The 26,414-nt window shown below is 43.3% G+C and overlaps 1 protein-coding gene across 1 annotated transcript in view; it reads right to left on the minus strand.

Annotated features, from left to right (window-relative positions):
• The window catches only part of LOC139370665 (cadherin-22-like), a 134,358-nt gene extending 110,084 nt beyond the window's left edge, over positions 1–24,274 (minus strand). The window contains exons 1-3 of the mRNA XM_071110279.1: positions 23,975–24,274; positions 10,434–10,514; positions 2,140–2,434 (exon numbers count right to left, since the gene is read on the minus strand). Of these exons, the coding sequence (XP_070966380.1) occupies positions 2,140–2,434; positions 10,434–10,514; positions 23,975–24,202 (604 nt within the window). The 5' untranslated portion in view covers positions 24,203–24,274. The remainder of the gene's footprint in view (positions 1–2,139; positions 2,435–10,433; positions 10,515–23,974) is intronic.
• Positions 24,275–26,414: the final 2,140 nt, after the last annotated feature.

Here is a 26,414-nt window from a genome sequence, read left to right on the forward strand (position 1 = left end):
TCCAGGTAGAGTAACTGATGCATGTGTAGTAGCTAATTGAGATCCTAATAAACTAAACTAAACTAACTACATAGAACATGTATAGGGCCCTTAATACAGAGGTGAAACAGCCACAGCACGACTCTATTCCTGTTCAACCAATGGTCCGAACATGAAGACATTCACACGGCTCAATGCAAAAATCATTCAACGTCGTGACGCAATTTTGATTTAGGACTCCAATTTCATTAGCCGGGCCATGTTTTCACAGGACGGCGGCGAATGATCCCTCTGCATTCATCTTCGGCCTGACAGGCCTAATTTATTCTCCCCTCCTCTCTTCCTAGGCGTTAACCGAGCCGAAACAACAAGCAGACTTTGAATGATATGTAAAGAAATACATTTTGGTTCCTGGGCCCTCTCTCATTGGGGCCATGAGCTATGACAGGGCCATGTTAGGAAGAACATGACAGGAGCGATAAGTGAAAATGAATATGCCGCAGGCTGCCTTGTGATTACTTTCTTGTTATTATTGCAGACCAGCTTTCCACCAAGGCCATAAAAAAGCACAGTGAGCATGTGCATGCTACTGGCTGAAGATGTCTCCCAAATGGCACCCTATTACATACAGTAGTGCGCTAGGGCCACTAGGCATGTGGTAAAAAGCAGTACACTATGTAGGGCATAGGGTGCCATTAGGAACGAAGCCTGGGATAATACTGGAAACCTGCTCCCATTACCGTTCCATCCAGTACCGTCTCAGATCAGTGGTTCTCACATTTGTCTCACTCCATGCCACAGATTAAAGTGTCTGGATAGAGTGAAAAGACATCAGAAATAAATGCTGATTTGTGCTAATCAATTAGTCAAATTGTAAAGCTTGATGGCAGTGCAATGTATTGGGATGTGTATGGAATGGCAAAAAAAAACATTAACTGAAAAGTTGACACGCATTTTTGGAAAGAGAATAATACGTGTATTAACATTCATTCACTTTTCCATTCAACAATAGTTTCCAATTAATTGATTAATTTAATTTAATTAATCCAATTAAATTCAAAATTATCTCACAAGGCTTCATATAGTTCACATTTTCCATAAAAACATTTAACAAGTGTTACTTCTTCCATCATAAGATGGCTGCTACTACGACAAAGTAACTCAGGTGAATACATGTATGTATACTTTAGCAAACATCATATTGAAGTGTGAGCGCCACCATCAACTAGGCCTACGCAGTGGCCCTTAGCGCTGTGCATTTGGTTTGAAGTGTGCATCATTGATCGTCAGTCTGTCACCCAAGCCCTCTGCCTCTCAACCATGCACCGCGGTGAACTTATCACAGTGGTGCCACAGCAACGCCATTAGCTGTTGTTCTACAGGAAGAGCAAATATGACCAGAAAACTAAACGGTGAGAAATGCTTGACTAAGCACTCCAGTTATCTCATTAGCATTGGCACTGTAGTCAATGTATAAAACATGAAGTGCACACTAATTTAGTGTGTAATTTGACTGAGAGGTGGGGGAACAAGTGGGAGGAGGAGAAATGGAGGGCGCGAACATGAACTATTCTCCCCATCTCTCTCTCTCTCTCGCTCTGTCTCTCTCTACACTGTTATCTTGCCTTCTGTCTCTTCTCTTTCCCCTGTTTCAATAAGCACTGCCGGCAGAAAAAAGGCCAAAACGTGCTGAGAAGGCAGGAATTAATTCCAATCAGGAGCGAAGGAGGGCGAGAGACATTACATTTTGCCTAGTATCTCCTACTTACAAGTAGTCCCTCTCTGACACACACACACAATTCTTTCTATACTTTACCTCGAAAACATTCACACACGCTTAAACAACGTTTCTTATTTCCTAACAAACTCTCAAACTTTTACCTCGGGTGATTGTAATCTTGGGACTGGATTAGGTAGCATGGTAAAAATTGTACCATCAACAAATGTCTCTTCAAATACTATTAACATTATTTAATGTCCTCCCAATGACAGGTAATGAAGGCCCTATCACTTTTCCCTATGGACACATACTGTATCTCTGATACTTAAAATGAACTCCTCACATCTTCATGATCAGACCTGAACATAGTCAGAACACATTCCTGCAATCCAGCACCGCCTTTGTTTCACAAATACACACACACACCCCTCCCTCCTTACCTATTTGTGAAAGCTCTCCCACACTCCCGATATAGGGCCCTTCCAGGAACTTGGGTTCACTGTCGTTGATATCCTGGACTTTGATGACAAACTCTGACTCGGATTCCAGCAGGTGGTTGGTGAGCCGGTCCCGGGCCTGAGCTCTGAGGGTGTAGTAGCTCTGCTCCTCGCGGTCTAATCGCTCGGTGGCGTGGATGTCGCCCGTCAGCTCGTCGATGATGAAGATCGTGCCCGCCCCTTCCCCGGAGATGGTGTACTTGATGTTCCCCTCGCCCTCGTCCGAATCTGTGTGGATCTGGCAATCAAGGCAATCAAAGTCAAGCTGAGATTTCATGCTTTCTGGAGGTATATAACATGTTGTTGAAAAGGTTCTATAGAATGCATTGATTTCATTGATTGACAGTTGATACTATTGTGAATGCAATACAATAAGGACTAATGCAGCGGTTTATATCTCAATATCAAATCATGGGTACCTTAGTGTTGTTGTTTTCAATTTAAATGGTCAAAAATAAACAAAAAAAGGCTTCTAAGCAAGGAGCAATTTCTCAAGCAATAATTTTTCTAGGACTGTCTGGAAGTGGTCTGAGTAGGGAGGGGGAAACTGACAACTAGCTGTTATTGGCAGAGAGGTTTGGAACTCTTTCTTATTGGTCTATTAACTAATTTACCACCTGGTGATGTCGCCGGGCAGGCCAACATTTCAGGCAGTCTTTTCAACAGCTCTTGCACTAAACAGGCCTTATCATCATTTTCACAATTTCACAGTATTATTCCAACCTAATAGTGTGGAAATATATATAAAACACAGTAAAATCACATTTATGACTGCAATGGACCTTTAACAACATCAGAGAAGATTAACAGAAAGTGAGGGATAGTTCTACATAGCTACAGTCGATAAACAATTCCATGCTTCAAAGAACAAGACATGTTCAAAATGTCAGATTCTAAAACAGCCTTGAACCTGCCAATCCCAACATGTTTATTATATACATTTGTAGCACTTCACAGTATGCCCTTTATAGTATGGTCAAGGCTTTTCTCTTTCTTTTATGTCAAGGATGTTCTATCTAGTCATCAAGAAGCAAAGTTCCTATTCCACAGCCAGCGAAAGAGGGAAGAGGAGAAGTCATCACCTCCCAGTAAGGCAGTCAACATATGTACTATGACAAAAGACACTGCAGCACTACCTATGATTAACTCAATTCCCACATGGCGTGCCCTTCACAGAATAGGGGCCCATTGAATTAGAAGATCAGTCATTTCTATAGATTGTTAAAGGTGCGGTATGAACACAAACAAGGTAGGGGCCAAAGAGTGAAGTTAAAGAGCCCTTATAAATCTGCCAAGACTTCTATTAATGTGATTAAAATACATTCTAACAGTCCCCTATATACCCTTTGGCTTCATTGCACATCCGAACTGCTACTCCCTCCCTATCTGAAATTAGAACGCAGGACTCAGGCTCCATAGCCAGTAGGACCCATCTCACAAAACAGGTGGGAATTGAGGGAGAAAATGGGAGAAAATGCCCATCTCCCGCGTTAATATTTTATAAAGGCTTGATTAAATACAGGACTCGATCGCTGTTGCTGTGGTATTTGGCGTAAAATGGGGGAATAATGCAAAACCCAGCCTTCATATTGCCTTTTCTTTCACCCTTCCCACTCTTTTTTTCATTTTGAATTGTCCCCATGTCAAATAAATGAACACTCCGAGAGAAAATATACTATTTTTGGGGGTATCAATATTTCAGCAATAATAAAATAAACTTCAATAGCCCAGTAGAAAGACCGTAGAAAGCTCTCCAATATCTGGAGATATGTGACGGGAAAAGAACGACTCTCTTCTCTCTTTGCCTGCCTTCACATTGTCTGACTGTCTCTCTATTGCTCACTGTCGTTGATCAACTTGTGACAACTTACTGCAATTACATAAGTCTTTCAAGACTAGTAGAGTAGACGCGGAGACAAGAATCAACAGTGATGCCATGCGCATCATCCAAACACATACACAAACATCTTTTGGGAGCCTGATTACTGTAATGTGTTCTGTGAATGTAAAGGGTTTTCTATCATCAAAGTCCAGATGCAGTACTTTGATATTTGCTCTCTGATCACACGTACTGTTTACATACAAACACACACACACACACACACACACACACACACACACACACACACACACACACACACACACACACACACACACACACACACACACAGACAGTATGGTACCATATACGGAAACATTTTACATTTTCCCAACAAACAAAACACATGTTGTGGTGACCAGGCACACGTGGCAACAACGCAGCGCGAATGTGATTATATAGATATTTTTGACAGATCGTTCTCCCCCTTCAGGCTCAATGTGTCCATCCGTCAGTCTGTCCTCAGTGGAGTGACTCGGGCCGTGGCTAAGCTGTGGACTTCAAACAAAAAGTCAAAGCCAGGGCTTCACTTGCTTAGCAATGTCAACACGCCATTTCTAGCTAAAAAAACCTGCAATCAAACAGTAGGCTTGCGTCCCAAATGGCACACTATTCCCTATATAGTTCACAACTGTTGACCAGCCAAATCAAAAGTACAGCACTAAATAGGGTGCCATTTGGGACACACTTAGGCCAACAGTAAGCGTTCCAGTCAAGAACAAAGAAGAGGTGGAGAGGTATTTATCAAAACAATGGTGTTGGCACTTGGCACACAAAATATAAAGTTGGGACAAAACAATGACTCATAACGTCACCTCCCACTCAGGGAAATAGTAGCTTTGTCCCGAATGGCACCATATAGGGCTCTATGTTGCCTGCTTCATCAGCAACTAGTTTACATAAAATGTCAGGCAGACAGGCTGGCGAGTGCCAGACCCAAGCTGTGTGAGGAAAGAGTCAAGAGTTAGCCTGAAGCACCGTGGTTGGTGTGAACCCCCCTTGCCTTGTCACACCCTGATCTGTTTCACCTGTCTTGTGCTTGTCTCGTCAAGCCTACCAGCGTTTTTCCTGTACTCCTGTATTTCTCTCTAGGCCCTGTTTTCTACTTTTCCCGGTTTTGACCATTCTGCCTGCCCTGACCCTGAGCCTGGCTGCCATTCTGAACCTTTTGGACTCTGCTCTGGATTACTGACCTCTGCCTGCCCTTGACCTGTCGTTTGCCTGCCCCTGTTCTTGTAATAAACTTTTGTTACTTCGAACTGTCTGCATCTGGGTCTTATCCCAAGGTCTGATAGTACGAACTGGCCATGACTGACCCAGCAGACTCGGAACAGCTCCGCGGCGCCATCACCTCCCAAGGAGCCCCCATTGGGAGACACAAGGAGTTACTCCGAGGTCTTATGGATGGATTCCATGCCTTGGCAGAACGCCATTACTTTGCCTTGAATGCAATGCTGGAGCAATTCCACGGATTATCTGTGAGGCCGTCGGCCACGACAGTAGCCTCGCAGACCCCCAGTAACACCGCTGTCAGCAGTGCATCTCTCCAGGCCACCCCGCCTTCCCGAGTGCCCTGCTTCTACACACTCGGAACCCGAGACCATTCTTCCTACCTCGTGCCTGCGGCTACCCTCGTCAGGCGAATAGAGATCCAGGTCCGTGAGGTAGAACGGGTGGGGGGTGGGCCCAGCTAACCGGATGTTTGTCCCAGACGCTGCCCACTCCCCGGCCCTGGAATGGGCTCATTCCTCAAGGCTTGCCTGCCACCCTGGCTCCCGTTGGACCCTGGCCTTTGTGCGACAAAGCTTTTGGTGGCCCACCATGGTTCTGTACGTCTCCGCGTTCGGCGCCGCCTGCTCTGTCTGTGCTCAGAACAAGACTCCTCTGCAAGCTCCAGCTGGCCTCCTTCAACCTTTTTGTCCTTCACCGTCCCTGGTCACACATAGTCCTGGACAGTCACTGGTCTCCCTCCATCTGATGGCATCACCACTATCCTCACAGTGGTGGACAGGTTTTCCAAAGCCGCCCATTTCATTCTCCTCACTTAGCTACCGTTGGCCAAGGAGACAGCCCAGCTCATGGTGCACCACGTCTTCAGGATCCATGGACTTCCGTTGGACATGGTTTTCGACAGTGGTCCTCTATTCTCGTCCTGGTTTTGGAACGCATTCTGCACACTCATTGGGTTGTCGGCCAGCCTGTCCTTCGGGTTTCATACCCAAACCAATGGCCAGTCGGAGTGTGCCAATCAGGACCTGGAGACAACTCTTCAGTACCTCATCTCGGCCAACTCCACCACCTGGGGCCAGCAACTCATGTGGGTGGATTACTCCCAGAACACCCTTCCCTGCTCAGTCACCGGGCTCTCGCCCTTCGAGTGCTCCATGGGTTATCAGCCCCCGCTCTTCCCGGAGCAAGAGGTTAACATATCCTCTGCACAGATGCTCATCCGCCGCTGTCGGTGTAACCTGGAAGAGAATATAAAAACTATCGGCCTAAATCGAATCTTCCATTCCTCTCAAAATGTTTAGAAAAAGCTGCTGTAGCACTGAGACTGCACATGTGAAGGTGGTAAATTGCCTTTTAATGGCTTCAGACCGAGGCTCTGCATCTGTCCTCGTGCTAATAGACCCTAGTGCTGCTTTTGAGACCATCGATCACCACATTCTTTTGGAGAGATTGGAAACCCAAATTGGTCTACCCGGACAAGTTCTGGCCTGGTTTAGATCTTATCTGTCGGAAAGATATCAGTTTGTCTCTGTGAATGGTTTGTCCTCTGACAAATCAACTGTAAATTTCGGTGTTCCTCAATGTTCCGTTTTAGGACCACTATTGTTTTCACTATATATTTTACCTCTTGGGGATATAATTTGAAAATATAATGTTAACTTTCACTGCTATGCGGATGACACACAGCTGTACATTTCAATGAAACATGGTGAAGCCCCAAAATTGCCCTCGCTAGAAGCCTGTGTTTCAGACATAAGGAAGTGGATGGCTGCAAACTTTCTACTTTTAAACTCAGACAAAACAGAGATGCTTGTTCTAGGTCCCAAGAAACAAAGAGATCTTCTGTTGAATCTGACAATTAATCTTGATGGTTGTACAGTCTTCTCAAATATAAATGTGAAGGACCTCGGCGTGACTCTGGACCCTGATCTCTCTTTTGACGAACATATCAAGACTGTTTCAAGGACAGCTTTTTTCCATCTATGTAACATTGCAAAAATCTGAAACTTTCTGTCCAAAAATGATGCAGAAAAATTAATCCATGCTTTTGTTACTTCTAGGTTAGACTACTGCAATGCTCTACTTTCCGGCTACCCGGATAAAGCACTAAATAAACTTCAGTTAGTGCTAAATACGGCTGCTAGAATCCTGACTAGAACCCAAAAATTTCATCATATTACTCCAGTGCTAGCCTCCTGGCTTCCTGTTAAGTCAACGGTTTACTGCTGACCTACAAAGCATTACATGGGCTTGCTCCTACCTATTTTTCTGATTTGGTCCTGCCGTACATACCTACACGTACGCTACGGTCAAAAGACGCAGGCCTCCTAATTGTCCCTAGAATTTCTAAGCAAACAGCTGGAGGCAGGGCTTTCTCCTATAGAGCTTAATTTTTATGGAATGGTCTGCCTACCAATGTGAGAGACGCAAACTCGGTCTCAACCTTTAAGTCTTTACTGAAGACTCATCACTTCAGTGGGTCATATGATTGAGTGAACGGAAAGGCTCTGGAGCAACGAACCGTCCTTGCTGTCTCTGCCTGGCCGGTTCCCCTCTCTCCACTGTGATTCTCTGCCTCTAACCCTATTACAGGGGCTGAGTCACTGGCTTACTGGTGCTCTTTCATGCCGTCCCTAGGTGCGTCACTTGAGTGGGTTGAGTCACTGACGTGATCTTCCTGTCTGAGTTGGCGCCCCCCCTTGGGTTGTGCCGTGGCGGAGAACTTTGTGGGCTATACTCGGCCTTGTCTCAGGATGGTAAGTTGGTGGTTGAAGATATCCCTCTAGTGGTGTGGGGGCTGTGCTTTGGAAAAGTGGGAGGGGTTATATCTTTCCTATTTGGCCCTGTCTGGGGGTATCATCGGATGGGTCCACAGTGTCTCCTGACCCCTCCTGTCTCAGCCTCCAGTATTTATTCTGCAGTAGTTTACGTGTCGGGGGGCTAGGGTCAGTTTGTTATATCTGGAGTACTTCTTCCATCTTATCCGGTGTCCTGTGTGAATTTAAGCATGCTCTCTCTAATTCTCTCTTTCTCTCTGAGGACCTGAGCCCTAGGACCATGCCTCAGGACTACCTGGTATGATGACTCCCTCATCGCTGAGTTCCACTGCCGGCACCCTGGTCAACCAGGTTTGTGCCCGGGTAGGATGCCAGGTGGCGTCCCTAGAGGTGGGGGGTGTCTGCATCTGGGTCTTATCCTGAGGTCTGATATCCCTGGCCATCACTGAAACTGACTGTGCAAATACTCACATACACACACAGATTCTGGCACCCACACACAGACAAAAACACACGCGCACAAATGCACAAACACACACACGAACCCACAGAGACACAACTACACACACATTATCTTCTTCTCTCTATCTTACACTCTGTCTCACACATACATAACTGGGCAAGCTGAGGGCTGACTCAGAGAAAGAGCAGGGGTGGATGGGATATGGAACTGCCTGCCAAGTAGGGGTCCGCACGCAAACGAAGACCTCTGGTATCACTTTGGATTCAGGGAGAGCCACCCTACAGAAGGACATTACAAATGAGACCGCTGATTTGAAGTTAACAACGAGATCAGATATACTACATTTTGTGTAGTGAATTGGCATTGTGCCTCTGCTCACCTATTCTCGCTCGCCCTCCTACACATATTCCTATTCACCCTCCTTCGCTCTACCATTCATATGCACAGACATATACACACAGTGTACACCCACTCACACACACACACATCCATGTAACAATTATTGACAATTATTAACATACATGCTGGGTCAAGGATGTTCCTAGCGGGGACCCAGCCCTCATCGCTGAGTTGCACCGCCAGCACCCTGGTCAACCAGGTATGTGCCCGGGTAGGATGCCAGGTGGCGTCCCTAGAGGTGGGGGGTGTCTGCATCTGGTTCTTATCCTGAGGTCTCTTATCACTAGCCATGTCACTGAAACTGACTGTGCAAATACTCACATACACACACAAATGCTGACACCCACACACAGACAAAAACACACGTGCACACATGCACAAACACACACAGAGACAAACACACACATACAAACACATACACACACACAGACACACACAAACACAACTACACACACATTATATTTCTCTCTCTACCTTACACTCTGTCTCACACATACATAACTGGGCAAGCTGAGGGCTGACTCAGAGAAAGAGCAGGGGTGGATGGGATATGGAACTGCCTGCCAAGTAGGGGTCCGCACGCAAACGAAGACCTCTGGTGTCACTTTGGATTCAGGGCAAGCCACCCTACAGAAGGACATTACAAATGAGACCGCTGATTTGAAGTTAACAACGAGATCAGATATATAAAATTGGCATTGTGCCTCTGCTCACCTATTCTCACTCGCCCTCCTAGACATATTCCTATTCACCCTCCTTCGCTCTACCATTCATATGCACAGACATATACACACACTGTATACCCACTCACACACACACATCCATGTAACAATTATGGACAATTATTAGCATACATGCTATATTTAACCAATAAGGCCCGGGGGGGGGGCCCCACCCACTTTGCCATACCCTTGGTTTAGCTGAACTGACGCCACTGCTTCCAACACACCGATTAAATGTGTTGTCAAAGATGACTTAACTTTCACAGCCAATCAGAAAGCAAAATACTGTCCATGAAAATAATCTAAATTTAAATCGGGACTATACATGTGGTCAGTCTGGTAAATAGGCAAAGCTCAATGACATTCAAAGTTGTCCATGCTACATGTGCCCATGTTTCAACCCGTTTTAGTCGTTCAATTGTTGTTTTAATCTGATCTCTTGTTCTGTAAATCTAGAAATATTAAATTAAACTTAAAGCCACAGTCTGGGAGATGTCATGAAAAATACCTGATTTGTAATAATATTAGTGCAGTACAATCGCCGTAACAAAAAAAGGACAATGATTCTTTTGTCTATGCATTTGTTGTCATAGGCGGCTTTGCAAGCAAATTATGTGTAGCAATAAATCATAATGTAAATTATATTTCAAAAATAAGTGTTGCTCAAACTTTGAAGACATTCCTTGAGCACTACAGATATATCACAACAGATATATAACAGAAGTCCATGTGAAAATGTCATGGAATGCATTCGCTCAATTGCTTACGTTTTTTGTTGGTGGCCCACTGTTTGGTGGCATGCACATCTCACAGAGTGTGGGTTTAACTGAGTCTAACACATCTTGTATCTGGAATGAAACAAATGAATACAGCTTGAGACAAAGGTTGTGTCACCAAACAGTATGCTTTTATCATCTATGATCTATACATGTAACATTTCATTTTGTTTTATGTTTTGTGTACAATTTGATGGCTAGTGTCTTGTAAGCTCAAAAAAAAAATCAATGAATGAATGAATCATTCAATCCATCCATCAATCAACCACTCAATCAATAATATATAGTAGAGGAATTAAACCTGGTAGTTTTTAGTAGTTTGAAACCTGCTATTACACTTTGGGGTTACTATATATACTACAATAAAGGTGGAAAAGGTTTAATTCTCTTTCTCCCTTATACAAAAGGTTCATCATTCTAAGTATCCAGACCTTTGGTTCAGATATATTATTGTCCGATTGTATCTGAATGCCTCTAGCTGACAATGAGTTCAAATGTATCCTAAGTACAGGTAGTTGTAAGTACCTGTAACCACAGAATTAGAACGTGATTATGTGGCTGCGTTTACACAGGCAGCACAATTCTTATATTTTGCCAATAACTGTTTATTTGACCAATCAGATTTGATCTTTGGCCAATAATTGGGCAAAACATCAGGATTGTGCTGCCTGTGTAAACGCAGCCACATAATCACATTCTAATTCTGTGGTTACAGGTACTTAGATACGCAGCCATAGTCAATGTCTGTAACCTTCTACCTCCTGAATGAGGTTCAGCATTGGCATGGAACTATCTTAAATGGCTCTTTAAATAATCTTAAATCGTAACACTTTCAGATCTCTGCTTTGCATTAATCTGCATGGAAACCTTGGAATACCTTTCCCTTTCAACATTAGGTAACCCTCACAAACTTCTACATGCATTCTGTCAGGCTGCATCACCGCCTGGTGCAGCAACTGCACCACCCGCAAACACTTGGCTCTCTAGAAGGCGGCGCGGTCAGCCCAATGCATCACTGGGGGCACAATGCCTGCCCTACAGGTCATCTACAGGACCTAGTGTCATAGGAAGGCCAAGAAGATCATCAAGGACCTCAGCCACCTGAGCCACAGTCTGTTCACCCTGCTACCATCTAGCAGACTCTGCCCTACACCTTAGAGACTGCTGCCCCATGTATATAGATAAATTGAACACTGGTAACTTTAACAATATTTGTATACTGTTTGACCCACTTTATATGTGTATACTGTATTCCAGTCATGGCTCACCTTATACTGTATATCTACTGCTGTACACACCTTTTCTATCCATATATTTATGCTCATGATTTTGGAATGTGATGTTCGACGAGCAGGTGTCTATATACTTTTGGTCATATAGTGTATATATATACACTGGCAAGAAAAGGTATGTGAACCCCTTGGAATTACCTGGATTTCTGCATACGTTTGTCATAAAATGTGATCTGATGTTGATCTAAGTCACAACAATGGACAAACAGAGTGTGCTTAAACTAATAACACACAAATTATTGTATTTTTCTTGTCTATGCTGACTGAATACATAATTTAAACATTCACAGTGTAGGTTGGAAAAAGTATGTGAACCCCATGGCTAATGACTTCTCCAAAAGCTAATTGGAGTCAGGAGACGATGAGACGAGATTGGATATGTTGGTTAGGGATGCCCTGCCCTATAAAAAAAAACATTTACAAAACTTGAGTTTGCTATTCACAAGAAGCATTGCCTGATGTGAACCATGCCTCGAACAAAAGAGATCTTAGAAGACCTAAGATTAAGAATTGTTGACTTGCATAAAGCTAGAAAGGGTTACAAAAGTATCTCTAAAAGCATTGATGTTCATCAGTCCACAGAAAGACAAATTGTTTATAAATGGAGAAAGTTCAGCACTGTTGCTACTCTCCCTAGGAGTGGCCGTCCTGCAAAGATGACTGCAAGAGCACAGCGCAGAATGCTCAATGAGGTTAAGAAGAATCCTAGAGTGTCAGTTAAAGACTTACAGAAATCTCTAACATGCTAACATCTCTGTTGACATGTCTACGACACATAAAACACGAAGCAAGAATGTTGTTCATGGGAGGACACCAAGGAAGAACCCATTGCTGTCTAAAAAAAACCATTGCTGCACGTCTGAAGTTCAAAAGAGTACCTGGATGTTCCACAGCGCTACTGGAAAAATATTCTGTGGACAGATGAAACTAAAGTTGAGTTGTTTGGAAGGAAAGAACTCCCAACACTATGTGTGGGGGAAAAAGGCACAGCATACAAACATCAAAACCTCATCCCAACTGTAAATTATGGTGGAGGGAGGTCATGGTTTGGGACTGCTTTAGTGCCTCAGAGCCTGGACAGCTTGCTATCATCGACAGAAACATGAATTCCCAAGTTTATCAAGACATTTTGCATGAGAATGTAAGGCTGTCTGTCCACCAATTGAAAACCAACAGTAACAGCACAATAACCCAAAACACAGAAGGAAAAGGGTCATCAAGGAAAAGGGTGGCTACTTTGAAGAATCTCAAAAATAAATTGTTGTGAAGAAGGCTTCAGGGCACCCAAGAAAGTCCAGCAAGCGCCAGGACCGTCTCCTAAAGTTGGGGTAAAGTCATTTGCTCTGATGAATCCCCTTTCCGATTGTTTGGGGCATCCGGAAAAAATCTTGTCCGGAAAAGACAAGGTGAGCGCTGCCATCAGTCCTGTGTCAACAGTAAAGCATCCTGAGACCATTCATGTGTGGGTTTGCTTCTCAGCCAAGGGAGTGGGCTCACTCACAATTTTGCCTAAGAACACAGCCATGAATAAAGAATGGTACCAACACATCCTCCGAGAACAACTTCTACCAACCATCCAGGAACAGTTTGGTGAGGCAAAAGTGATAACTAAGTGGCTCGAGGAACAAAACATTGATATTTTGGGTCCATGGCCAGGAAACTCCACAGACCTTCATCCCATTGAGAACTTGTGGTCAATCCTCAAGAGGCGGGTGGACAAACAAAAACCCACAGATTCTGACAAACTCCAAGAATTGATTATGCAGGAATGGGCTGCCATCAGTCAGGATGTGGCCCAGAAGGTAATTGACAGCATGCCAGGGCGGATTGCAGACGTCTTGAAAAAGAAGGGTCAACACTGCAAATATTGACTCTTTGTATCAACTTCATGTAATTGTCATTAAAAGCTTTTGACACTTATGAAATGCTTGTAAGTATACTTCAGTATTTCATAGTAACATCTGACAAACATATCTAAAGACTCTGACGCAGCAAACTTTATGAAAATTAATATTTGTGTAATTCTCAAAACTTTTGGCCACGACTGACTTTGACTAGAGCAGTGAAGTCAGGTATATTTTATGACGTTGCTATGCGCAGGATCGCTGAGAGGTGAGAGTCGGTAAGAGATGATCTGTGCCTTGACTTGTTCTATTTCATCCCTGAAAATGTCTGTTCACATACATCGGTTGAGCCAAACAGTACAAACGTTTTCTGAGCATGACTCCTAATCTTTAGAAAGTTTTGTTCATCGAGAGATACAGTGGAGAGAACAAGTATTTGATACACTGCGACTTTGCAGGTTTTCCAACTTACAAAGCATGTAGAGGTCTGTATTTTTTTAATCATAGGTACATTTCAACTGTGAGAGACGGAATCTAAAACAAAAATTCTTAAAATCACATTGTATGATTTTTAAGTAATTAATTTGCAGTTTATGGCATGACATAAGTATTTGATACATCAGAAAAGCAGAACTTAATATTTGGTACAGAAAACTTTGTTTGCAATTACAGAGATCATACGTTTCCTGTAGTTCTTGACCAGGTTTGCACACACTGCAGCAGGGATTTTGGTCCACTCCTCCATGCAGACCTTCTCCAGATCCTTCAGGTTTCGGGGCTGTCGCTGGGCAATACGGATTTTCAGCTCCCTCCAAAGATGTTCTATTGGGTTCAGGTCTGGAGACTGGCTAGGCCACTCCAGGACCTTGAGATGCTTCTTACGGAGCCACTCCTTAATTGCCCTTGCTGTGTGTTTCGGGTCGTTGTCATGCTGGAAGACCCAGCCATGACCCATCTTCAATGCTCTTACAGAGGGAAGGAGGTTGTTGGCCAAGATCTCGCGATACATGGCTCCATCCCTCCTCCCCTCAATACGGTGCAGTCGTCCTGTCCCCTTTGCAGAAAAGCATCCCCAAAGAATGATGTTTCCACCTCCATGCTTCCCGGTTGGGATGGTGTTCTTGGGGTTGTACTCATCCTTCTTCTTCCTCCAAACACGCCGAGTGGAGTTTAGACCAAAAAGCTATTTTTGTCTCATCAGACCACATGACCTTTTCCCATTCCTCTTCTGGATCATCCAGATGGTAATTGGCAAACTTCAGACGGGGCTGGACATGCGCTGGCTTGAGCAGGGGGACCTTGCGTGCACTGCAGGATTTTAATCCATGACGGCGTAGTGTGTTACTAATGGTTTTCTTTGAGACTGTGGTCCCAGCTCTCTTCAGGTCATTGACCAGGTCCTGCCGTGCAGTTCTGGGCTGATCCCTCACCTTCCTCATGATCATTGATGCCCCACGAGGTGAGATCTTGCATGGAGCCCCAGACCGAGGGTGATTGACCGTCATCTTGAACTTCTTCCATTTTCTAATAATTGCGCCAACAGTTGTTGCCTTCTCACCGAGCTGTTGCCTATTGTCCTGTAGCCCATCCCAGCCTTGTGCAGGTCTACAATTTTATCCCTGTTAAGGCTTCTAGGAGTAGTAGGTTGAGGAGTCAGGCGCAGAGAGCAGGTTTAGTTCCGAACGTGGATCTTTATTCCAAAGACAGTGAAAACAGACATGCCAAACACAAGGGCGCATGAAATAACCAGTCCAAACAAACAGGACTTCTGTCCGGAAAAATAGAATCCACAAAATAATCCAACACCCTGAACAGAAAACAAGCCCGCACAATAGCCTGCGGGCCTAGTGCACTTAAATAGCCCACAAACAAAACTAAACTCAAAACAGGTGTAACCAATCAGACCAAACTAACATAAACAAAATAGGGAATCAATGGCAGCTAGTAGCCCGGCGACGACGACCGCCGAGCGCCCCGCCCGAACAGGAAGATGCACCATCTTCGGAGGGATTCGTGACAATCCCTAATGTCCTTACACAGCTCTCTGGTCTTGGCCATTGTGGAGAGGTTGGAGTCTGTTTGATTGAGTGTGTGGACAGGTGTCTTTTATACAGGTAATGAGTTCAAACAGGTGTAGTTAATACAGGTAATGAGTGGAGAACAGGAGGGCTTCTTAAGTAAAAACTAACAGGTCTGTGAGAGCCGAAATTCTTACTGGTTGGTAGGTGATCAAATACTTATGTCATGCAATAAAATGCAAATTAATTACTTAAAAATCATACAATGTGAATGTGATTTTTGTTTTAGATTCCGTCTCTCACAGTTGAAGTGTACCTATGATAAAAATTACAGACCTCTACATGCTTTGTAAGTAGGAAAACCTGCTAAATCGGCAGTGTATCAAATACTTGTTCTCCCCACTGTACATAGAACCTCGTCAGTGGCATGGTTTTGAATAGGTCTTCCATCACTGCATCAGACTGAAGATCGATAAGCTCAAGTTGCAGGTCAGTGGGAGCGTTATCCACATTGAAGGTGAAAGGAGAGGAAACCAACCGTATGTAATTTTCCAACACTTTGAAATCCTCAAAATGACGAGAAAACTCACTGTTCAAAGCACGCAGCAGCGATGTATACTTCTCCCGCTGGTCATCGGATAGGCAACAGACTAGTAGTCTGATGGGTGGGTGAGATTGTTGGCTTCTGCTTGGCGGGTCAGGGGGAATAATTTTCCCTTGAAGGTTTTGACAAGGCTCTACATCTGATGTGCAAAAAAGGCCCTTCCCTTGCAGTTTGGAATTCAGTTCATTCATTAGGGCCATGATGTCCACGGTGAAGGCAAAATCAGCCAACAATTTTTTATCTTGCAGTTGAGGGAAATCCACATATTTTCCATTAATTTGCAAAAACTCAGTAATCTCCGACTTCAGGTCCCACAGCCTTTTAAGCACCTTCCCCAAACTCTCACGTTTGTGTGGTAGGGGAGAGCTGCATGACCCGACTCTGTCTCTTCCAACAGTGAGACAAACTGCCTGTGGTTTAAAGATTTTGCTCTTGTGAATTTTCCCACTTTAGTGACTGTGTCCACAACATGGTTCATTTTCATTACACATTTCCATAGCACCTCCTGATGAATAATATAATTCAGGAGAATTATTTTATGATCTGGGTTCAGCTCAGCTACTTCATCTTGCATCCTTTTCAAAAGGCCAACATTTTTTCCTGTCAAGTTTGGGCACCCATCAGTGGTCACACTGGATAACTTGTCAAAACTCAGTCCCAGCTTTGCCACACACTTATTAACCTCCTCCAATGGTTGTGCTCTTCATTGACTGCACTGAAGCAAACTCCTCTGTAATTTCAAAGTCTGGGATTATGCCTCATAAGAATATCAACAACTGTCAAGTGCATCGCTGCTCTCATCCAGGCCAAGGAGAAATAGGTGAAATTCTTTACCTTGTCTTTCAACCTTTGTTACATATTCTCTGCGATGTCTTCAACACGCCATGTCATTGTTCGTCTTGACAGGGAAACATTTTCAAAAAGCTCTTTCTTGTTTGGGCAAAGTATTGCTGCAGAGTCAATAAAATATTCTTTAATGAATTCGCCCTCAGCGAATGGCTTGCTTTGTTTAGCAATTTTGTGGGACAGTATATAGCTATCTCTCAATTCCGTTGTTTGCAAAACACAGTTTTGTGAAAAGTCCTTGCTGCTTTTGCAACTGAGAAAGCAACTATTTCGATGCATTTGCCCTCTGCTCAGAAGACATATTCCTATATTTCTCTGCATGCTTCGTCTGGAAGTGTTGGAACATGTTGTAGTCTTTCATGACAGTGATGCTCTCTTTGCACACTAAGAACACAGCTTTCCCTGATTCCTCAATAAATAAATATTTCGATGTCCACTCCTGCTGGAGCACCCTACATTCATTGTCTACTTTCCTTTTCGTTTTGTGAAATGTCTAGCTAGCTACTATTTGTAACTGTGACATCTGTGTCAGCCTGTCAGTCACTGTCTGTCCTCGTGCAGTTGTTATTTATATGTGCCTTCAAAATAAATGTCCCACTAGCTGTGAGAGTTAAATCATTACACAAAGATGAGTATTCATTGGGCTTTTAATTTGAATAACAAATATGTTTTTCAAAACTTTACTATCATTCAACACCATAGTACCCTCCAAACTCGTCATTAAGCTTGAGACCCTGGGCCTCGATCCTGCCCTGTGCAACTGTGTCCTGGACTTCCTGGTGGTGAATGTAGTAAACCACATCTCCACTCTGCTGATCCTCAACACTGGGGCCCCACAAAGGTGTGTTCTCAGCCCCCTCCTGTACTCCTACTCCCTGGAGCACCCCCCCCATTCACATCGACAGGACCAGTGGAGAAAGTGGAAAGTTCTCAGTTCCTCGGTGTACATATTACTGACAAACTGAAATGGTCCACGCATACAGACAGTATGATGAAGGCGGCGCAACAGCGCCTCTTCAACCTCAGGAGGCTGAAAAAATGTGACTTGTCATCCGAAAACCCTCACTAACTTTTACAGGTGCACAATTGAGAGCATCCTGTCAAACTACCTGCCCTCCAGGACACCTAAAACACCTGATGTCAAAGGAAGGCAAAAAAAGATCATAAAGGACAATAACCAACGAGCCACTGCCTGTTCACCCCGCTTCCATCCAGAAGGCGAAGTCAGTACAGGTGCATCAAAGCTGGGACAGAGAGATTGAAAAACAGCTTCTATCTCAAGGCCATCAGATTGTTAAACAGCCACCACTTGCACAGAGGCGGCTGCCTATCTAGAGACTTGATATCATTGGCCACTTTAATAAATGGAACACAAGTCACTTTAATAATGGCACAATAAGAATGTTTACATATCTCGCATTACTCATCTCATATGTACAGTGGGGCAAAAAAGTATTTAGTCAGCCACCAATTGTGCAAGTTCTCCCACTTAAAAAGATGAGAGAGGCCTGTATTTTTCATCATAGGTACACTTCAACTATGACAGACAAAATGAGAAAAAAAATCCAGAAAATCACGTTGTAGGATTTTTTATGAATTTAATTTGCAAATTATGGTGGAAAATAAGTATTTGGTCAATAACAAAAGTTTATCTCAATACTTTGTTATATACCCTTTGTTGGCAATGACAGAGGTCAAACATTTTCTGTTTGGAGGTTTTCACACACTGTTGCTGGTATTTTGGCCCATTCCTCCATGCAGATCTCCTCTAGAGCAGTGATGTTTTAGGGCTGTTACTGGGCAACACGGACTTTCAACTCCCTCCAAAGATTTTCTATGGGGTTGAGATCTAGAGACTGGCTAGGCCACTCCAGGACCTTGAAATGCTTCTTACGAAGCCACTCCTTCGTTGCCCGGGCGGTGTGTTTGGGATCAGTGTCATGCTGAAAGTTTCATTTTCAACGTGCCACGTTTCATTTTCAATGCCCTTGCTGATGAAAGGAGGTTTTCACTCAAAATCTCACGATTCATGGCCCCATTCATTCTTTCCTTTACATCAGGGGTGTCAAAGTCAAATGGACGGAGGGCCAAATAAAAAAATCAGCTACAAGACGAGGGCCGGACTGTTCGAATGTTCATTGAAAAATTTTTAAATGACGCATATAGTCTAGTGAACCTAATTGAACCTACTGAAAACCTAACAAATATATTACAATATGATCAGATAAATAAAGCAATATTTTCTTATGGCTCTGTCAGTAATCTTTAATTTTCAACAGACACAAAAGACAAATTTCCTTTATATAAATATCCCCATAACATGAACATTAAATGAAAGAAACCGGTATTCAAGGCACCATCAGTAGACTATATTTTCTATTTTAGCAAAAGTGGGCTAAATTTACTTCAAAGAAAAAACAATAATAGCAATTTTCTATCATCCACTCAACTGAAATATTTTTAAAATATAATTGGATTGAAATACAAAAAAATAAAGTGCAAAAATCTATTAATCAAAAACAACACTTTGTTTAAGGAGAAGTAACATGCAGTGAAAACAAATATTAAATTTTAACTTTTAAACTTGAACTGAGTAAAAACTCTAAATATGTGATTGCACAGTAATGTTCACTTGTTTGAGGTTGAGGGTGATACTTGGTGGTGTCCCATCTTTTCCACAAGTTCATCAATGTTCGGGGTAAGGCTCTGAGCTGAAGAAATCCTCAGAATTGAGTGGAGGTGTTCAGCAGTAAGTCGACTTCTGTGTGATGTTTTGTTCAGGTTCATCAAAGAAAACAGTTGTTCACACAGGTATGTGCTGCCAAACATAGACAACGTTTGAGCAGCCTGGATGCGCAGCTGGGGCATTGTGCCGGGGAGGAAACGGGCGAACTCCGCAGCACCCACTGCCGCATATTTTGCCCTCAGTGCATCATTGCATTGGAGGTCAATCAACTCCATTTGGAGGTTTGGTGGTGAGCTTTCCACGTCAACAGCAAATGGGTTACCGAGCAGTTCCAACCTGCTTTTTTGTGCTTCAAAGTCAGCAAATCGGCGTCGAAAGTCAGCGGCAAGCATACCTATTTTATCAGCCAACTGTGTGCTCGGGAACGCACTGGTAGAGAGCTTCTCTTTCATGGTCTGGCAGCTGGGAAAGTGGCTCAAATTTTCTTTCCGCATCTGCGTCTCCCACAGAGTCAGTTTGGTTTTAAATGCCTTCACTGTACTGTACATATCAGAGATGACACGATCCCGACCCTGCAGCTGCAAGTTTATTGCATTCAGATGACTCGTAATGTCACACAGAAAAGCCATTTCACACAGAAACATTTCGTCTCGGAGTTGTGTTGTGTCTTTCCCTTTGCTGTCCAAGAACAGACAAATCTCCTCACGAAGCTCGAAACATCTTTGAAGCACCTTTCCCTGGCTTAGCCATCGCACCTCTGTGTGATAAGGCAAATCACCATGCTCCGTTTCTAACTCCGTCAGAAATGCCTTGAACTGGCGGTGATTCAAACCTTTGGCTCTGATAAAGTTAACTGTGCGCGTGATGATGCTCATTACATGCTCCATTTTCAAGGCTTTACCGCACAACGCTTCCTGGTGTATGATACAATGATAAGCTGTCAGCTCACCTGTCGCGTTTTCCTCTTGCATCTTTTCCCGTATCTTCGCCACCAGTCCGCTCCTGTGTCCACACATCGCAGGTGCTCCGTCGGTTGTCAAACCCACGAGTTTTTCCCAAGGCAGCTCCATCTCATTTACACATCTTGACACCTCTTCATACAAATCATGCCCCGTAGTTGTGCCATGCATAGGACGTAAAGCCAAAAACTCCTCTGTCACGCTTAGGTTGGAGTCCACTCCGCGGATGAAAATTGACAACTGGGCAATGTCAGAAATGTCGGTGCTCTCATCCACAGCCAAGGAATATGCAATAAAATCTTTTCCCTTTTTCACAAGCTGCTCCTTTAGATTGATGGACAACTGGTCTACTCTCTCGGCAATGGTGTTTCTGCTCAGACTCACATTTAAAAAGAGTTGCCTTTTTTCTGGGCAAACTTCGTCACAAACTTTAATCATGCAGTTTTTGATGAAATCCCCCTCCGTAAATGGCCGGGCTGATTTAGCGATCTCTTCTGCCAAAATAAAACTGGCCTTGACAGTTGCGTCCGCGTGTGTGTCCGCGTGTTTCGTTTCATAATGTCGTCTCAGATTATACTCTTTCAGTACCGCCACACTTTCTCCACACAGAAGACACACAGGTTTTCCAGCTACCTTCGTGAACATATACTCCGACTCCCACCTTGTTTGAAACCCCCGGTTCTCAGTATCCACCTTCCGTTTTGCCATTTTTGATGGGTATCTGAAAGTTAATTTTACTGTGATGCTGACGACTGCTGTGCCAATAAATATTGAAATGAAGCAGCCTACTGCTCGGTGCGTCACCTTTGCATTGTGGGAAATGTAGTATTGGTGCGTGTAAAAGATCTGCGGGCTGCCGGCTTGCTGCGGGCCGGTTCTAATAATAAATCAAGATCATCCCAGGGGCCGTAAAAAACCTTCTTGCGGGCCGGATGTGGCCCGCGGGCCTTGACTCTGACATATGTGCTTTACATGGATCAGTCGTCCTGGTCCCTTTGCAGAAAAACAGCCCCAAAGCATGATGTTTCCACCCCCAGGCTTCACAGTAGGTATGGTGTTCTTTGGATGCAACTCAGCATTCTTTGTCCTCCAAACACGACGAGTTGAGTTTTTTACCAAAAAGTTATATTTTGGTTTCATCTGACCATATGACATTCTCCCAATCTTCTTCTGAATCTACCAAATGCTCTCTAGCAAACTTCAGAAGGGCCTGGACATGCACTATCTTAAGCATGGGGACACATCTGGCACTGCAGGATTTGAGTCCCTGGTGGCGTAGTGTGTTACTGATGGTAGGCTTTGTTACTTTGGTCCCAGCTTTCTGCAGGTCATTCACTAGGTCCCCCCGTGTGGTTCTGGGATTTTTGCTCACCGTTCTTGTAATCATTTTGACCCCACGGGGTGAGATCTTGTGTGGAGCCCCAGATCGAGGGAGATTATAATTGGTCTTGTATGTCTTCCATTTCCTAATAATTTCTCCCACAGTTGATTTCTTCAAACCAAGCTGCTTACCTATTGCAGATTCAGTCTTCCAGCCTGGTGCAGGTCTACAATTTTGTTTCTGGTGTCCTTTGACAGCTCTTTGGTCTTGGCCATAGTGGAGTTTGGAGTGTGACTGTTTGAGGTTGTGGACAGGTGTCTTTTATACTGATAACAAGTTCAAACAGGTGCCATTAATACAGGTAACGAGTGGAGGACAGAGGAGCCTCTTAAAGAAGAAGTTACAGGTATGTGAGAGCCAGAAATCTTGCTTGTATGTAGGTGACCAAATACTTATTTTCCAACCATAATTTGCAAATAAATTCATTATGATGAAAATTACAGGCCTCTCTCATCTTTTTAAGTGGGAGAACTTGCACAATTGGTGGCTGACTAAAATACTTTTTTGCCCCACTGTATATACTGTGTACTATATCCTTAACTATCTATTCTTTACTATCAATTGCATCTTGCCGCTCTGTCACTGCTCATCCATATATTTCATAATTATATATTCTTATCCCATTCCTTTACTAGATTGTGTGGATTATGTTTTGTTGTGGAATTTGTTAGATATTATGTTTTGTTGTGGAATGTTAGATACCTGCAATAACATCTGCTAACCATGTGACCATAACATTTGATTTGATTTGACATGAGTTTTGACTGAACTACCATCTAGTCTCAAACCAGGAAATGGCAACACACTGTAGATAAATACTGAATGGGATAATATAGCTTTCAGAATTTGAATATTGAACTTAGCAGAAGGGGGGAATCAAACAGACGGACAGATCATAGAAGGCCAAGGAAATTCATTACCCAAATGTATCAAACAAAGCTGCCAGTTTATTGCGATGTGAGTGGCCATTTAGTGAAAATAATATTTCATTAGCAGATTAATGGCCAGCAGGACAGCCTTGGCAGCTTTGCTGAGTTGGGTGAGAAGAAGTTGTCCCACACTGGCCGTATTTAATCCTATATTGCTCTAATTAAAGTTTTTGATATCCTTAGCGATGGATGAGTCCGGCAACATCACCACCGAGCTACTATTAATAGTCCTGGCTTGTGCCCCGGCTTCATGGACAGCAATAACTCTGGGTAATTGTATTAATAAAATCATCTCTCTTTTGCTCCCCCTTGCTATGCCTCTACCGCGTTTTTATATCAGTGCCTCGCTTGCCCCGCCACACTCTCCCGTAATGAGTCACTTCGAAATGCATGAATCCTCTCTCTCCACCTCTCATTCTTTTGAGCTCATCTTTTCTCATGCTCTGTCTTTCTGTCCATCTGTATGCGTGTCTGTTCATCTGTCTGTCTGTCTGTTTCTTTATCTTCAAGCCCCACCCCACCCCACCCTCTTTCTCTCCTCTGCTCGTCCTCTCTATCGGCCTGGCTAAGGCCTATCATGTATCCTGGCTGAATAGATAGCACAGTCTGTCTCCTAATAGAAAAATAATACAGTGGCAGACGGGGAGGCCTGGGGGTAATTCCTGCCTTTATAAGGAAAAGCATTCAGACTAGAGTTTAATATATGAATTTATGATTATCAATTGTCAATGACTGAATTCAGACAATCATGGGTATGCAGAAACAATTTACCAGCACCATCCCTATTTCTTTCGCTTTTGCCATCTTATCTTTTCCAATCATAACATGTCATACAAATCAAATCGCAATCAACTCATAAGTAAGATATGAATGAGGATAGGATGTCTGGGGATGTTTCGAGCAAATACTTAATCTGTTATGTTGGTGTTATCCCGCTAAACACACGAACATCTCTCAGACATAGTTGACTTACCTTTCCAACGTAGAGTGGTTCCGTGCCTGTGTACTCCTCCACCACAAAGAACTGGTTCCACACCCATCCTCTCTTCACTCGTTCATGGGACATGAGCTCCTGCTCCTTCGTTTCACCCTTGGCCACGCCATTAGTCCTTGTGGTCTCTGACCATCCACAACTACAGCAATGCAAAAGCCAAAGGGCCACCAAGAGGCTACAAGCTCCCAGTCTCCAACAGGTAGCCATTTTGGAAAATCCTGATTGGCTCTACATACGACGGAGATTACAGAAGAGGTGAAAAGAGTCCTCAAGCCAGCAATGTTGAAGAACAAACACACCAAGGACAACCAAGATTTCTGTTCTAGGACTCTTGGATTAATTCACAAGATTCTTGAGTATTCAATTGTCTTAAATAGTTCCGTCTCAGGATGCAGGGCATGTCATGACACGCCATGATTCGGGGAATTTAGAAAGACTGCAGAATGTTTTTTCTCTTTGCAGAAGAAACTTGACAAATCATTTTGAAACAGACTTATCTTTCCCGTGTGATTTTCGCCATTGAGTTTTTCCAGACTTATATCCACTGTCTGTCTACACTGGTATCAAATCCATTCTGGTAACAGAGATGTCTTTTGTTACTGTACAAGGGAAAACTCCATTCGAGATTTCCAAGACTAGCTTTCCCATATGCTTTATGGGTAGCACAGTTTCACGTCGTTGACGGCAGCACCACAATCTCTAAAACAAGTATGGCGTTGAAGGGAGTGGGCCTGATATTGATACAAAACTCCCTGAGAATTCAAATTGACAATTTCAATCCATACATGGTATTTTTTTGTAAAAATTCAATCACATAATTTGGGAAATCCTGCAATGGACAAGCTCCTTTGAGTAGAAGATCGTGGGACCTATAACCATTGAAATGGCCTTGGTATCATTATCAAGGTCAATTTGGGATGCAACTGGTAAAACAAGGTTAAAATCTTACTAAAAACCTTGGGTATCTCACCACTAACTTCAAACTATTGGAGCTGATTGACACTAAAATACGTAGTTATTATCTTTCAAAATATCTTTATTTTGTATTTTCAAATTAAAATGGATTTCAAAGAAATGCAGGTCATTCGAACACTTGAGTCCTCAGATCCACAGATTACAAGCGTCCAGCGACCGTCTCTTTTCACTACATTGCAGTATTAGGGAACAGTATCCTTCATGGGACTCCATTGGCTTAGATATTATTCCATTCCAGAATTCTTCTCGATGATTCAGGCATAGAGAGGGTCCCCATAAAGTGCTGAAGGAAATGGCAAAACCTGAAAAAGACAAGAAGGAAAAGTATAGGTTACCATCATGTTTTCCTGTAGAACAAAAGGCATTTATCACTGGCTGGGCTTTACACTGCAGTGTTTTCCATCACATATGAAATTGTATAAATGCTTTAAATGCATACTGCAAACACAAAACATGCCTAAAGCTCAACTCATTTATCGTTCATTATCTCTCCAAAACATGCATGTCTTTTCATGCCAACTTTCATCTAGCTCTTCACAACTCGAGCCACAATAATGAAAATGTGTTTTCAGCCTGCCATTTGTTGTGTTCGGCAAGCACCCAAACAATGTGCTCTAAGCACAAGAGCGATGGCACAGTACTGTATGAGGGGAGCGCGCGCCAGGTGTATGGAGGGGAGGATGGAGAAGAATAGAGGCAAGAGAGAAAAAAGGGGATGGTTCTTCATCACGAGTCAGGCCCCTAGCATCTGTCTGCCTCCGTCTGGCCAACCAAGTGGGCCTAACCCCGGCCAGCTGATTAATTGCATGAGGGAACACTAATTGGATAAAAGTATTAATCAATCAATTCAATCCCTCATGGCAACAACCCCCTAATACTTCAAACAAACAACGGAGGAAGATATTGCGATTAAGACAGGGCTTTGCGTTGTATTTGGGCAGCAAAGACATGCTTCCTGAACACACACTGAATTCTGAAATCGAAATTCCATGAATAACAACTACTACGTTTTGTAAGGAGAATATAACTTTTATATAGATATTGTATACAAAGTACAACATCTGTGAAGTGTAAACACACAGTATCTTCACATCATCAGATGCCCATGTGTGATATACAGGCCAATTGAATAAAATGCACGGCTTCATGACAGACTGCACCTTGAATTATTGGATGCACTTCAGTTATGGATTCTTCCAATTCTGGCCTCATGCTTTCCATTTGATTTTGTCATGTCTTTGGCTGTGAAATGCTGTGCTCTGATAGCTTTGTGTTCTATCTTATATAACACTGAGTAATAGCGCTACAGTTTGTCCCGCATCTATGAATCATTGTGATATTAAAAGGTTATGACATATGTGACATTTAGAGTAAGAAGTGGCAAAGATTAATCAAGTCACAATTCAACATGACTGTTTGATCCAACGGGAAAACCCTGACAACT

Source organism: Oncorhynchus clarkii, chromosome 17 (assembly GCF_045791955.1).
Source record: "Oncorhynchus clarkii lewisi isolate Uvic-CL-2024 chromosome 17, UVic_Ocla_1.0, whole genome shotgun sequence".
In the NCBI taxonomy this organism is placed as follows: domain Eukaryota; kingdom Metazoa; phylum Chordata; class Actinopteri; order Salmoniformes; family Salmonidae; genus Oncorhynchus; species Oncorhynchus clarkii.